At 40.6% G+C, this 13,082-nt stretch overlaps 1 protein-coding gene across 1 annotated transcript in view; it reads right to left on the bottom strand.

Annotated features, from left to right (window-relative positions):
* valopa (vertebrate ancient long opsin a) overlaps positions 1 to 11,637 on the bottom strand; it is a 71,712-nt gene extending 60,075 nt beyond the window's left edge. The window contains exon 1 of the mRNA XM_061910881.1: positions 11,071 to 11,637. Within this exon, the coding sequence (XP_061766865.1) occupies positions 11,071 to 11,434 (364 nt within the window). The 5' untranslated portion in view covers positions 11,435 to 11,637. The remainder of the gene's footprint in view (positions 1 to 11,070) is intronic.
* Between the last annotated feature and the right edge of the window lie 1,445 nt (positions 11,638 to 13,082).

Consider the following 13,082-nt stretch of genomic DNA (forward strand, 5'->3'; position numbering starts at 1 on the left):
GAGAGAGGTTCCGACGCCAGGGATTCCACGCTTCGACATATAGTGGGAGTGGCCATGGAGCACGTCAAACTACACTCGCACCAATACCCAGTGTCGACACCCTGGCAATATCAAATGAAGAGGAACCTATGCAGCATGGAGGAAATCGTCTCTCTCCAGCTGAAAGAGATTGTCGCCTTCGTCTCCAGCTGTGTTTATATTGCGGCAAAGCTGAGCATTGCATCACCCACTGTCCTCATCACCCCGCCCGCCACCACACTCAAGCGTCACCTCCTCTCCGCACGCAAGAGTCACCCCCTCGCTGCACTCCAGCTTCACATCCTCCAGGGACCGACCCTGTTCCTCAATTGCCAGCTACAGGTCATACTATGTCCAGACTTCAACTCTCGGGTGCGCTCGCCTGGGATAAGTACCAGAAATTGGACATTAGGGCTCTTATTGATTCAGGTTCCGACGATAATTTCATGGATGAGTCTGTCATCAAGCATTTTTCGATACCCGTTGCTAAATTACATAGACCTAGAGTTGTCAGATCCCTCGACGGAAGCCACCTGGCGAGCGTTACCCATCAAACCCTTCCGTTATCTCTTCAATTATCTGGCAACCATTTTGAATCAATCATTTTTCTAGTCATTCCTTCACGTTCTGCTCAGGTTGTGCTCGGGCTTACCTGGCTATCTAAACACAATCCCCATATTGACTGGTCCAAAGCTACAATCATTAACTGGGTAATTTTTTGTCATATACATTGTCTGCGGTCCGCACGCCCTCGCACAGGGTCCTCGCATATCGTCACCCAGGAAATCATTGATTTATCAGTTGTGCCCACTGCTTACAACGATCTTAAAGAAGTTTTTAGCAAGGATCGGGCCTTACCGTTACCTCCACACCGTCCCTATGATTGTGGTATTGATCTCCTCTCCGAAGCTACACTCCCTTCTTCGCGACTCTACATTTCTAGACACGAAAGAAATTCACTAGAGGACTACATCTCCACTTCGCTTGCATCTGGTCTTATTCGTTCCTCCAACTCTCCACTAGCCGCCGGTTTCTTTTTTTGTGGAAAAGAAGGATAAGACACTTCACCCTTGCATCGATTACCGTGCCCTCAATAATATTACGATTAAAAATAAATATCCTCACCCGCTTCTCGACTCAGCTTTCAACCCTCTACACACTACTAGACATTTCACCAAATTGGACCTCCGCAATGCTTACCACTTAGTCAGAAATAAGCAAGGAGATGAATGGAAAACTGCATTCAACACACCACTAGGACATTTTGAATACCTTGTCATGCGTTTCGGCCTCACCAATGCTCCTGCCGTTTTTTAGGGCCTCATCAATGTTGTCCTGCGTGACATGCTCGATCGTTTCGTGGTAGTTTACTTGGACGATATCCTCGTTTTCTCGCCTACCCCTGAACTACACGTCCAGCATGTTTGCTTAGTTCTCCAACGCATTCTCGAAAATCGTCTGTATGTCAAGTAGGGCTGGGGGATATATCGATATATACGATTGATATATACAATATATCGTGGGTTTGTCTCTGTGCGATATAGAAAATTACTATATCGTAATATTCGAGTATACGTTCTCACGCGGGACTTTTAGCTGCGGGTGTACACTTCAGGCTCTCCTCGCTCTTTCCCGTGTCTCCTTCTCGCAGACAAGTAGGCGCACATTCTTACATACGTCACAACAGTGCCTTCTTCTCACGCCGCCTGACGCCAGCTGAACGCAATTATGGTATGTGCAATAGAGAGCTACTCGCCGTGGTGTTGGCACTGCAAGAATGGAGGCACTGGCTGGAGGGGTCGGGGACCCCGTTTGTGGTGTTCACAGACCATAAGAATCTGGCCTATATTCGAACTGCTCAACGGCTCAATCCTAGAAAAGCAAGGTGGGCGTTATTCCTAGCCAGATTCAACTTTACCATGACCTTCCGCGCCGGCTCCCAGAATGGTCAACCAGACGCCCTGTCGAGGATGTACTCCTGCCCCGAGGAAGAGTTCAAGACCAAAACGATCATCCCTCCATTACGATTGCTGGGAGCGTTGCAGTGGGACATTGAAAGCCGCTTTAAGGAGGGACTCAAGAAAGTCCCCTCTCCAAAGAACTGCCCTCAGGGGCATTTGTTTGTGATTCCAGAGCTCCAAATGGAAGTACTGAACTGGGCCCCCAGCTCCAAGGTCACCTGCCACTCGGGCATTACCCATACCTTTTTCCTCCGGTCCCAGCGCTTTTGGTGGCCAACCTTCAGGGCTGACACCAGAGAATTCGTATCTGCCTGTGCCACTTGTGTCCGTAATAAGAATTCACACCGGCACCAGCTGTTCTTCTGCTCCCACTTTCTATTCCCTCCCGCCCGTGGTCCCATGTGGCGTTGGACTTCGTCACAGGACTTCCACCATCCAAGGGCAACACTGTTATACTGACTTTGGTGGACCGCTTCTCCAAGATGGCCCATTTCGTCGCTCTTGCCAAATTGCTCTCTGCACTCGAGACTGCAGAACTGCTTGTACGCCATGTTTTCCGGCTGCATGGTATCCCGTTAGATGTGGTTTCGGACAAAAGGCCATAATTCTCGTCTGCTGTTTGGAGGGCGTTCTGCAAAGCCTTAGGAGCATCGCCCAGCCTTTCTTCTGGATAGCACCCACAGACAAACGGTAAGACTGAGCGCACTAATCAAGATATGGAGTCCGCCATCAAACTGCGTCTTCCACCAGCAGCTAGCCTCCTGGGCGTTCAGTCTACCATGGATAGAGTACGCTCATAATACCCTCATCAGCTCTGCTACAGGCATGTCTCCTTTTCACTCTGCCTACGGTTACCAACCTCCCGCTTTTCCTTCTCTGGAACCAGGGGTCGCCGTCCCATCTGTGGCTGCCCACCTGCACCGCGCACATCAGGCCTGGCGCAATACCCGCTCTGCACTGTTACGCACCTCAGAGCGCAACCTGCGTCTCGCCAACCGCCACTGCAGCACAGCACCAGACTACAGGCCGGGTCAGAAGGTATGGTTGTCGTCTAATGATCTACCTCTCCAAGTGGACTCAAAGAAACTTCATCCACGATTTATTGGGCCTTATCCCATTGAGCGAATCATCAATCACTCAGCGGTTCAATTACGCCTTCCTGATTCCCTAAAGATACACCTCATTCCATGTCTCTCCAATCAAGCCCGTTTCCACCTGTCCCTTGAGTCCTCTAGAGGTGCCTCCTCCACCTCCCAGGCTTATTGATGGCCATGCTGCCTTCCCAGTCAAGGCCATTCTCGATGTAAGGAGAAGGGGCAGGGGTTTCCAGTATCTGATTGACTGGGAGGGCTACGGCCCCGAGGACCGATCCTGGGTCCCGTGTTCCCTTATCCTAGACCACACAGTCTTCCATGCTTTTTTTGATCGTTTTCCGGGGAAGCCAGGTATGCCGCCAGGTGGCGTCCATTAAGGGGTGGGTACTGTTGTGTTTTGTCATTTCCCTGCCTTCTCTTTTATGGTGTCTGTTTTCTTCAGCTAATTAGTCCCCAGCCAGGCACACCTGCATCAAATCTCTACCTAGTATTATTTAAGCTCGTCACCGACAGCTGGGTCCTGCCGGTTATTGTCTCCCGCACCTCCCACATGCATGTGCGTGTGCCTGCTTCACTTCGCCAGTCTCGGTCTGTTGTCTCTCCTTATTCTTGTAATCCTTCACCTCTTTGTGTTTGCTTCCTAGCCCCCCTGAGGTAAAGAGGATTTTGTGTTGGACTTTTTGCTGTGCTCAGTGCACCCTGGCCTTTTTCCCTGCTGACCACTGAGGATCAGGTCCTAACAAGACATATTATCTGGTGTTTTGTTTTGCAATATTGTGCAAAACCAACTTTTCAAGTCCTGAAAATCTGCGCCAGTCCGCCATTGTAGTCTGTGCCAATGATGTAGTCGATAAGCTTTAGCTATTAGAGAGTTCCAGTCTGACGTTTTTTTCATGGGACACATTACTGTTGCACTAGTGAGCCACGGATGAGGTGATGCTGCTCCCTTGTTGAGTCAAATAAAGTTTAAATGTCATTAAAACAGTTGCATCTGTTGACACTTCTTCGACAACCGTCATTGCACACTACACCGGTATAACAAAGATGACGGGGAGAAGACAGTGTCAAGGTGCACACTACACCGGTATAACAAAGATGACGGGGAGAAGACGGTGTCAATGTGAGCCACATAAATAAGACCGCCTACAAAACGCTGCATCCTGAAACGACTTGAAGATGGTCTGAAAATCATAATCTATGCAACATTTTGACCAAAGAACCACAATGTTATGTAGACCACAAGGATGTGTTTTAAATCTAAAAAAAAAGTATATATATATATGTATATATATATATATATATATATATATATATATATATATGTATATAATATGACCCCTTTAATGTGCTTTATAATCCGGTGTGCCTTTTGTATGAAAATAGACCCGCTCATCGGCAGTGTGCCTTATAATCTGGTGCGCCCTATGGTCCGGAAAATACGATAAGTAAAATAAGACGTCATTCTTCAGGTTGGGACATCCCTGCATTAAAGTAGATAAAAAATGTTTACTTTTAATGAGATGTTCCGATGTTTTTATACGTTTATATGTTTTTACAGCCTATGATTATGTATCGTAATGTGTGATACATCATTATTGGACATTACGTTGTAGACTGTAGACTGCAGTGCCAAGAGGCCAACAAACTTTTTAATTTGAAGTTGAAAAAGAATAGCTGTTAATGTCATCATGATTCAATGTATGCCAAAATAAAATTGCATGTTCTAAAACATGCAATATTACATCCCTCCATTCTTTTTCTACCACTTGTCCCTTTTTGGGGTCGCAGGGGTTGCTGGAACCTATCTCAGCTGCATTCGGGCGGAAGGCGGGGTACACCCTGGACAAGTCACCACCTCGTCGCAGGGCCAACACAGATAGACAGACAACATTCACACTCACATTCACACACTAGGGCCAATTTAGTGTTGCCAATCAACCTATCCCCAGGTGCATGTCTTTGGAGGTGGGAGGAAGCCGGAGTACCCAGAGGGAACCCACCCTGTCACGGGGAGAACATGCAAACTCCACACAGAAAGATTCCGAGCCCGGGATTGAAGCCAGGACTACTCAGGACCTTCGTATTGTGAGGCACATGCACTAACCCCTTTTCCCACTGTGCTGTCGCAATGTTACATATTTAATATAATATCAAAACTATGTGCCAAAGGCTAGTCTTTTCATATTACTCTTGGATTGGATGGTATTGGGTTTTGACGTGAGGTGTATTTTATAGGGGTTACCATCCGTCCATTAAAAAAGACAGAATGAACCCGTATTTAGAAACAAAAATATATGTACCGTACTGAGTTTAAAAGAGACACATTTTGGCCATACTGCTGTGAGAATCAAAAAGATTTTCTAAAGTGTCAATTACTTTCATTTGTTTTTCATTTATTTATGTATTTCAGGCAATGACATAAAAACTAATAATAAAAAAAATAAGTACAAAGTTGACAACACATAATAATATAAATTTATGCAGTGCAAAAGCTAATGTATAGTATGCAATGCATGAATGTCCAAGGTGCTTTGTGTTAAAACTCATTCCAAGGTGCTTTAGGTTAAAAAACTTATTCCCAGTCTTTTCATGCCTTGTCACAAATTTAAGAGTATCATAGCAGAATTAATTCATTTATTATTAATCCCTGGTGGTGCAATGAAACATGCTTTGTCTGTTTGTGGAAGCCAGTGTGGATTCAATCCCCGACTTGGAAACATCAGGTAGGGTAATATATTGCTATAAACATTAGGATAAATTATCATGTGATTGTCTTGCTCTAAAGGAAAGCAGTCATTAATTGTATTCTATTATTTGACCTAATCGTCTGTGGCATACATAATTTATTAGCAATTAAGTAGCACCATGAAAAAAAGTAATCAGGTGTATAAAAAAATTGCTATTTACCCCACCTAAGCCCTTTAAAATGTACTGCCTACAAGGTCTTAAAAATACAAAAAGTTCTAAAATCTAATCATTTCAATTAATGGCTTTAAAATGTCTTAAATGTTACCAGATTTACACAGATTTCTTAAAAATTATTGTTATGTCTAAAACATGAATAAACCTTCAGTGTTGTTTTTAAAAGTTTAGATTTATGAAAGCGCTATTCATGAATACAAAACGGAACCAAACCTGTGTAGCCTTTTCAGAATTTATTGAGAGGTACGTTTTTAGCAGAATTTATCTAGCAGCAGAGATTACCCCAAAAGGGACAAGCGGTAGAAAATGAATGAATGGATGGATCGCAAAAGCCCACAGCAAAGCAGTTATTTGTGTTAACAAAAGAAAAATAGTATTGAGCCATGAGACGTAACACAACTTATAAACATCTGAAAGTTTTATTTTGTTTTTTTAATTATTTTACAGGAAAAGCAATCTGTCCGTGTGAAATTAATCTCTTTTTTTCCTTTTCTCTCCAAGAGGTTTACACTCAAGAAGCTGAACTGAAAACACTGGCTTTCAGTCTTTTTCTACATTAGCCTCAGAACTCAACCTGTGCACATTCACGGCCTCATAGACAGTTGGGAATTACATAAGTTTTCTTTAAAAATTAAAATTGTTCTCACTCTGTGGTTAAAAAAAAATTTGAGGGAGCCATAACAAGGAGGCAGAAGACCCACATAGGGCTCCAGAGCCATTAGTTGCATTAGTTTGATAGCAAATATTATGTTTGTTATTTCAAAATAAAAAAACTGACAATAGGTCAAATAGGCATACAAATGGTTAACATAAAAAACATGACATTTTGCTAAATTTGTTTCGGACTGAAGTTTATGCAAAAAAGTAAAAAAGTTATTTATACACTCTTAACGCCATAAAGACGTTTTCGTCCTGGTGCAACTTAACTGGGCTAAAAATATTTGTATTTAATTATGTTGTTCCTATGACAATGACAACCAAAGATTTATATTCTATTATACTGTATATCATTGATATATAAAATAATTTTGAATGACGTATTAAAATTTCTTCATTCCGCACTCCATCCAACTGTATAATCACTCCCAATACAACAATAGATGATATCTGTCTATTAACTGACCGCTTCCATGTTAGCTACCTCTGTTTGTTTATCATGTCTATTTTCTGCTGGATCTACTCTCTATGGCAGGGGTAGGGAACCTATGGCTGGCAAGCCAGATGTGGCTCTTTTGATGACTGAATCTGGCTCTCAGATAAATCTTAGCTGACATTGCTTAACACAATAAGTAATGAATAATTCCGCTGGAAATCACAGTGTTAAAAACAGCGTTTAAAATATAAAACATTCTCATGCATTTTATTCCATCCATCCATTTTTCTACTGCGCCTGTTCAAGGTTGTTGGTGGCTCAGCCAATCCCAGCTGTTCTTCGGGGTACAGGAGGGTCACATTAATGGTAAGAAGTATTTTATTTATTATTGGTTAACTTCAGAATAACAATGTTATTAAAAATAATAAGAGACTTATTATACTCTAAAAATGTTGGTTTTACATAAAAATGCATGCATTTAGTTGTATTCAGTATTAAAAAATATGGTATGGCTCTCACGGAAATACATTTTAAAATATTTGGCTTTCCTGGCTCTCTCACCCAAAAAGGTTACCGACCCCTGCTCTATTGTATGTTGCAGCTGTTACATAAATTAAAATTGGGTTTCTTAGAAATAAGTCTTATTTTTCCCTAAAAATTAGGAAACATCTGATCTCATCCACCTTTATTCCTTTACTTGATTATGGAAACTTGCATTTTATGAATGCACCTGTCACTTACTTGAAAAAACTAGACACTGTATATCACTGTGCCTTCAGTTTTATTACCGGTTGTGGAAATCTTGTCCACCACTGCACTTTGTATGCAAAGGCAAACTGTCCACCTTTAACTGCCCGAAAACTTTCTCACGATGGATAATTTTCATATATAAATGTTTTCTTGGACACCTATCTGTGTTCTTTGTGTGTAGCGACTCCAGTTTACAGCCATTACAGCCTACACTCACAGGATGTCATCCACATGTTGCTTCCTAGAGCCAACATCAAAACTTGGAAAAGAAAAGCATTCAGTTATGCTGTTCCCTGGTCATAGAATGACACACAGAAAGATCTGAGGGCACCAGAAGTCTCCCCTATGGGAGAATTAAAGTCCATTTTAAAAGATCGAGAAACCAGTTCTCTTGGGAAATGTACTTGCTTTTACATTGAATTGTTAGTTAATCATTCAAAAACAAAAATTGACCTGTTGTGGTATGACTGCTGTTGTTCTGTTGTATTGTCTTGTTGTAGTTATTGCTCTTGAAAAAGAGATTTTAATCTCAATGAGTGAGGTGGCGACTTGTCCAGGGTGTACCCCGCCTACCGCCCGAATGCAGCTGAGATAGGCGCCAGCAACCCCAAAAGGGACAAACGGCAGGAAATGGATGGATGGAGTCTTTACCTAGTTGAATAAAGGAAATTGAATGGATTATACTGTAATTTTGTACATGGTCATTGTTATATATTCTATGTATTGTATACAAATATAATATAATTATAATAATATAATATATGACTGTATATCATACACTTTATATATAATATGAAAATATTATATATGTTATATTTCATATTGCTACTACGGTACAATTTTTTGGGTACTTTATACCTGCATCATCTTTTCCATCCTTGCACTTTCAATCCTTTGTAACTGAACTATTGTGTGGAACAATTTCCCTTGTGGATCATTAAAGTTTGTCTAAGTGTATGTCTAAAGTTGAACATTAACTATTTTACGAGAGAATCGTTCCATTTGCAGTAACACAGCCGAATTTAGACGAACTCAGCGCAAACGTTTAGCTGAGAAAGTCCCTCGTTTACGCTGACGGTTAACTTTTTGAATCCAATGCCACATATAAAGGTATAGGTGAGGACAACAGCAAGGCGTTCCTTTGTTTATCTTCATAGGATTTTCCAATCATTTGTGCTAAAAACAATCTGGCTTAATGCCATAGTGCAGAGGTTCTCAAATGGGGGTACGCGTACCCCTGGGTGTACTTGAAGATATGCCAAGGGGTAGGTGAGATTTTTTTTTAAATATTCTAAAAATGGCAAAAATTCAAAAATTATTTATAAATATATTTATTGAATAATACTTCAACAAAATATGAATGTGAGTTCATAAACTGTGAAAAGAAATGCAACAATGCAATATTCAGTGTTGACAGCAAGATTTTTTGCGGACGTATTCCATAAATATTGATGTTAAAGATTTATTTTTTTTGAAGGAATGTTTAGAATTGAGTTCATGATTCCAGATTGTTCTCTATTACAAACCCCAAAGAGGGCACTTTAAATTGATTAATACTTCTATGCGTAGAAATGTTAATTTATAATTAAATCACTTGTTTATTTTTCAACTAGTTTTTAGTTGTCTTTATATCTTTTTTTCCAAATAGTTCAAGAAAGACCACTACAAATGAGCAATATTTTGCACTGTTTTACAATTTAATAAATCAGAAACTGATGACATAGTGCTGTATTTTACTTTTTTTCTCTTTTTTTTCAACCAAAATGCTTTGCTCTGATTAGGGGGTAATTGAATAAAAAAAATGTTCACAGGGGGTACATCACTGAAAAAAGGTTGAGAACTACTGGTATAGTGTATGTCAGTGGTCACCAACGCAGTGCCCGCGGGCACCAGGTCGCCCGTAAGGACCAGATGAGTAGCCCGCTGGCCTGTTCTAAAAATAGCTCAAATAGCAGCACTTACCAGTGAGCTGCCTCTATTTTTTAAATGTTATTTATTTACTAGCAAGCTGGTCTCGCTTCGCTCGACATTTTTAATTCTAAGAGAGACAAAACTCTTAGAATCCAAGAAAATATTTTAAAGACTTGGTCTTCACTTGTTTAAATAAATTCATTTATTTTTTTAAAGTACTTCTTATAACTTTCAGAAAGACAATTTTAGAGAAAAAATACAACCTTGAAAATGATTTTAGAATTTTTAAAAACATATACCTTTTTTACCTTTTAAATTCCTACCTCTTCTTTCCTGACAATTTAAATCAATGTTCAAGTATTTATTTTTTTATTGTAAAGAATAATAAATACATTATAATTTAATTCTTCATTTTAGCTTCTGTTTTTTAGACGAATAATATTTGTGAAATATTTTTTCACACTTATTATGATTAAAATTCAAGAAAATTATTCTGGCAAATCTAAGAAATCTGTAGAATCAAATTTAAATATTATTTCACAGTCTTTCGAATTTCTTTTAAAAATTTTGTTCTGGAAAATCTAGAAGAAATAATGATTTTTCTTTGTTAGATATATAGTTTGGTCCAATTTGTTATATATTCCAACAGTGCAGATTGGATTTTAACCTATTTAAAACAAGTCATCAAAATTCTAAAATTAATCTTAATCAGGAAATATTACTAATGATGTTCCATAAATTTTTCTCTTCATTTTTTTCGGTCGAATTTTAAAGAGTTGAAATTGAAGACAAACTATGTTTAAAAAATGTAATTTTCATTTTTTTTTGTGGTTTCTCCTCTTTTAAACAATTCAATTAAGTGTTTTTTCATCATTTATTCTCTACAAAAAAACCTCCCGTAAAGGAAAAAAAAATGTACGACGGAATGACAGACAGAAATACCCTTTTATTTATATTTATATTTACATATATATATATAAAGATTTATGTATTAAAGGTAAATTGAGCAAATTGGCTATTTCTGGCAATTGATTTAAGTGTGTATCAAACTGGTAGCCCTTCGCATTAATCAGTACCCAAGAAGTAGCTCTTGGTTTCAAAAAAGGTTGGTGACCCCTCCCTGGTGTATGTTGTATTTCTTAATGAGAAATATTTGGAGTAAAACATACTATTGACGGTGAACTCAGCATCGATGAAGACGAGTCGTATAATTCGCCATTATTCAAGTGTTCCAAACAACGTTCCAACACTGACACCTGCAGCTGAAAGCTCACACACACGCAGACAGACGACAAAAGTGACAGAAATGACAAGCACCTACCGAAAAAAGTGACCGCAAAGCCTTCCGCCACACATGCCCAGCGGCCCAGGAAGAAATAACCTCTGGCGTTCGTCAGGAAACTTATGAGTCCGCCGGTGAGGGAAACCAGGAAGTCTGCGATGGCCAAGTTGACGATGACGTAGTTGAGCGGCTGTCTGAGTTGTTTAAACTTGTACGTGACAAACATGACCAGGAAGTTCTCGCTCAGCGACAGCGAGCTGACCACAAACATGAGCACGGCCAAGATGGTGAAGTTCCATGGCGCGATGTTCTGGATGGGTCCGGTGAACGGGTCGTCGGTCGGGCTCACCTCGCCCACCACAGTGTAGGACACGGCGTTGACGCTCAGACTTAGAGCCTCCATAGTCCATGACCCCAATGCTGCGCACCGAATCCCGCTTTTTGGTGGGTCAACTTTGCGTCAAACGCGCTCACTGCATCCGACCGTCTCGTAATAAAGTTCACACGCAGAGATCCACGCGGGAAATGTGCATTTCAGCGATACGGGGTGGAAGTGAGGAGAGGATCAGTGGCGGGATGCGCGCAAGCCGCACACGCGTCCTGCGGGTTGCGAGAGCATGACTGAGCGGCCGGTGGCAAGTTGTTGCTCTTTTATAGGCTGCTGCTCTGCCAACCTCCCGGACAGCACATTGGACCCCTGCACCATCCTCCATCCTCCTCCAAGATGTCATGCTGGCAACTTCGCACTTTAATGCTCAAAACGTCTCACTGGCATCAATCCATGAATTGATTAACGTGGACCCCAACTTGAACAAGTTGAAAAACGTATTTGGGTGTTACCATTTAGTGGTCAATTGTACAGAATATGTACTGTACTGTGCAATCTACTAATGACAGTTTCAATCAATCAATCCACACACCTTTAAAGGCCTACTTAAGTGATTTTTTTATTTATTTATTAAAACTGGGATAGCAGGTCCATTCTATGTCATACTTGATCATTTTGCGATATTGCCATATTTTTGCTGAAATAATTTAGTAAAGAACATCCACAATAAAGTTCGCAACTTTCAGTCGCTAACAGAAAAGCCCTGCCTTTACCGGAAGTCGCAGACGATGACGTCACCCGTTGATGGCTCCTCACTTCATCACATTGTTTTTAATGGGACCCTCCGACAAAAAGAGCTATTCGGACCGAGAAAACGTCAATTTTCCCAATAATTTGAGCGAGGATGAAAGATTCGTGTTTCAGGATATTGATAGCGAGGGACTAGAAAAAAAAAAATCAAAAAAAAAAAAAGCAATTGCATTGGGACGGATTCAGATGTTTATAGACACATTTACTAGGATAATTCTGGGAAATCCCTTATCTTTCTATTGTGTTGCTAGTGTTTTAGTGAGTTTAATATTACCTGATAGTCGGAGGGGTTCGTCCACGGGTGTCTTGAGGCCAGTGTCTGATGGAAGTCGACGGCAGCTGTATGGACGGCACAAGCTCAGCTGATCTCCGGTAAGTGGCGACTTTTTACCACAATTTTCTCACAGAAAACTGCTGGTTGACATTTGGTCGGGATCCATGTTCGCTTGACTGCTCTGATCCATAGGAAAGCTTCACCTCCGGGAATTTTAAACAAGGAATCACCATGTGTCTGTGTAGCTAATGGCTAAAGCTTCCCAACTCCATATTTTTACTTTGACTTCTCCAATATTAATTGAACAAATTGCAAAAGATTCAGCAACACAGATGTCCAAAATACTGTGTAATTATGCCGTTAAAGAAGACCACTTTTAGCTGTGTGTGTGCGGAGCGCTAATATATCTAACAGTCCGTGACGTCACACGTACACGTCATCATTCCGCGACGTTTTCAACAAGAAACTCCCGGGAAATTTAAAATTGCAACTTAGTAAACTAAAAAGGCCGTATTGGCATGTTAATATATGTTAATATTTCATCATTGATATATAAACTATCAGACTGCGTGGTCGGTAGTAGTGGGTTTCAGTAGGCCTTTAACTGTCTGTCAATGTCATTATATATTGCAACAGTTG

Source organism: Nerophis ophidion, linkage group LG09 (assembly GCF_033978795.1).
Source record: "Nerophis ophidion isolate RoL-2023_Sa linkage group LG09, RoL_Noph_v1.0, whole genome shotgun sequence".
NCBI lineage: Eukaryota > Metazoa > Chordata > Actinopteri > Syngnathiformes > Syngnathidae > Nerophis > Nerophis ophidion.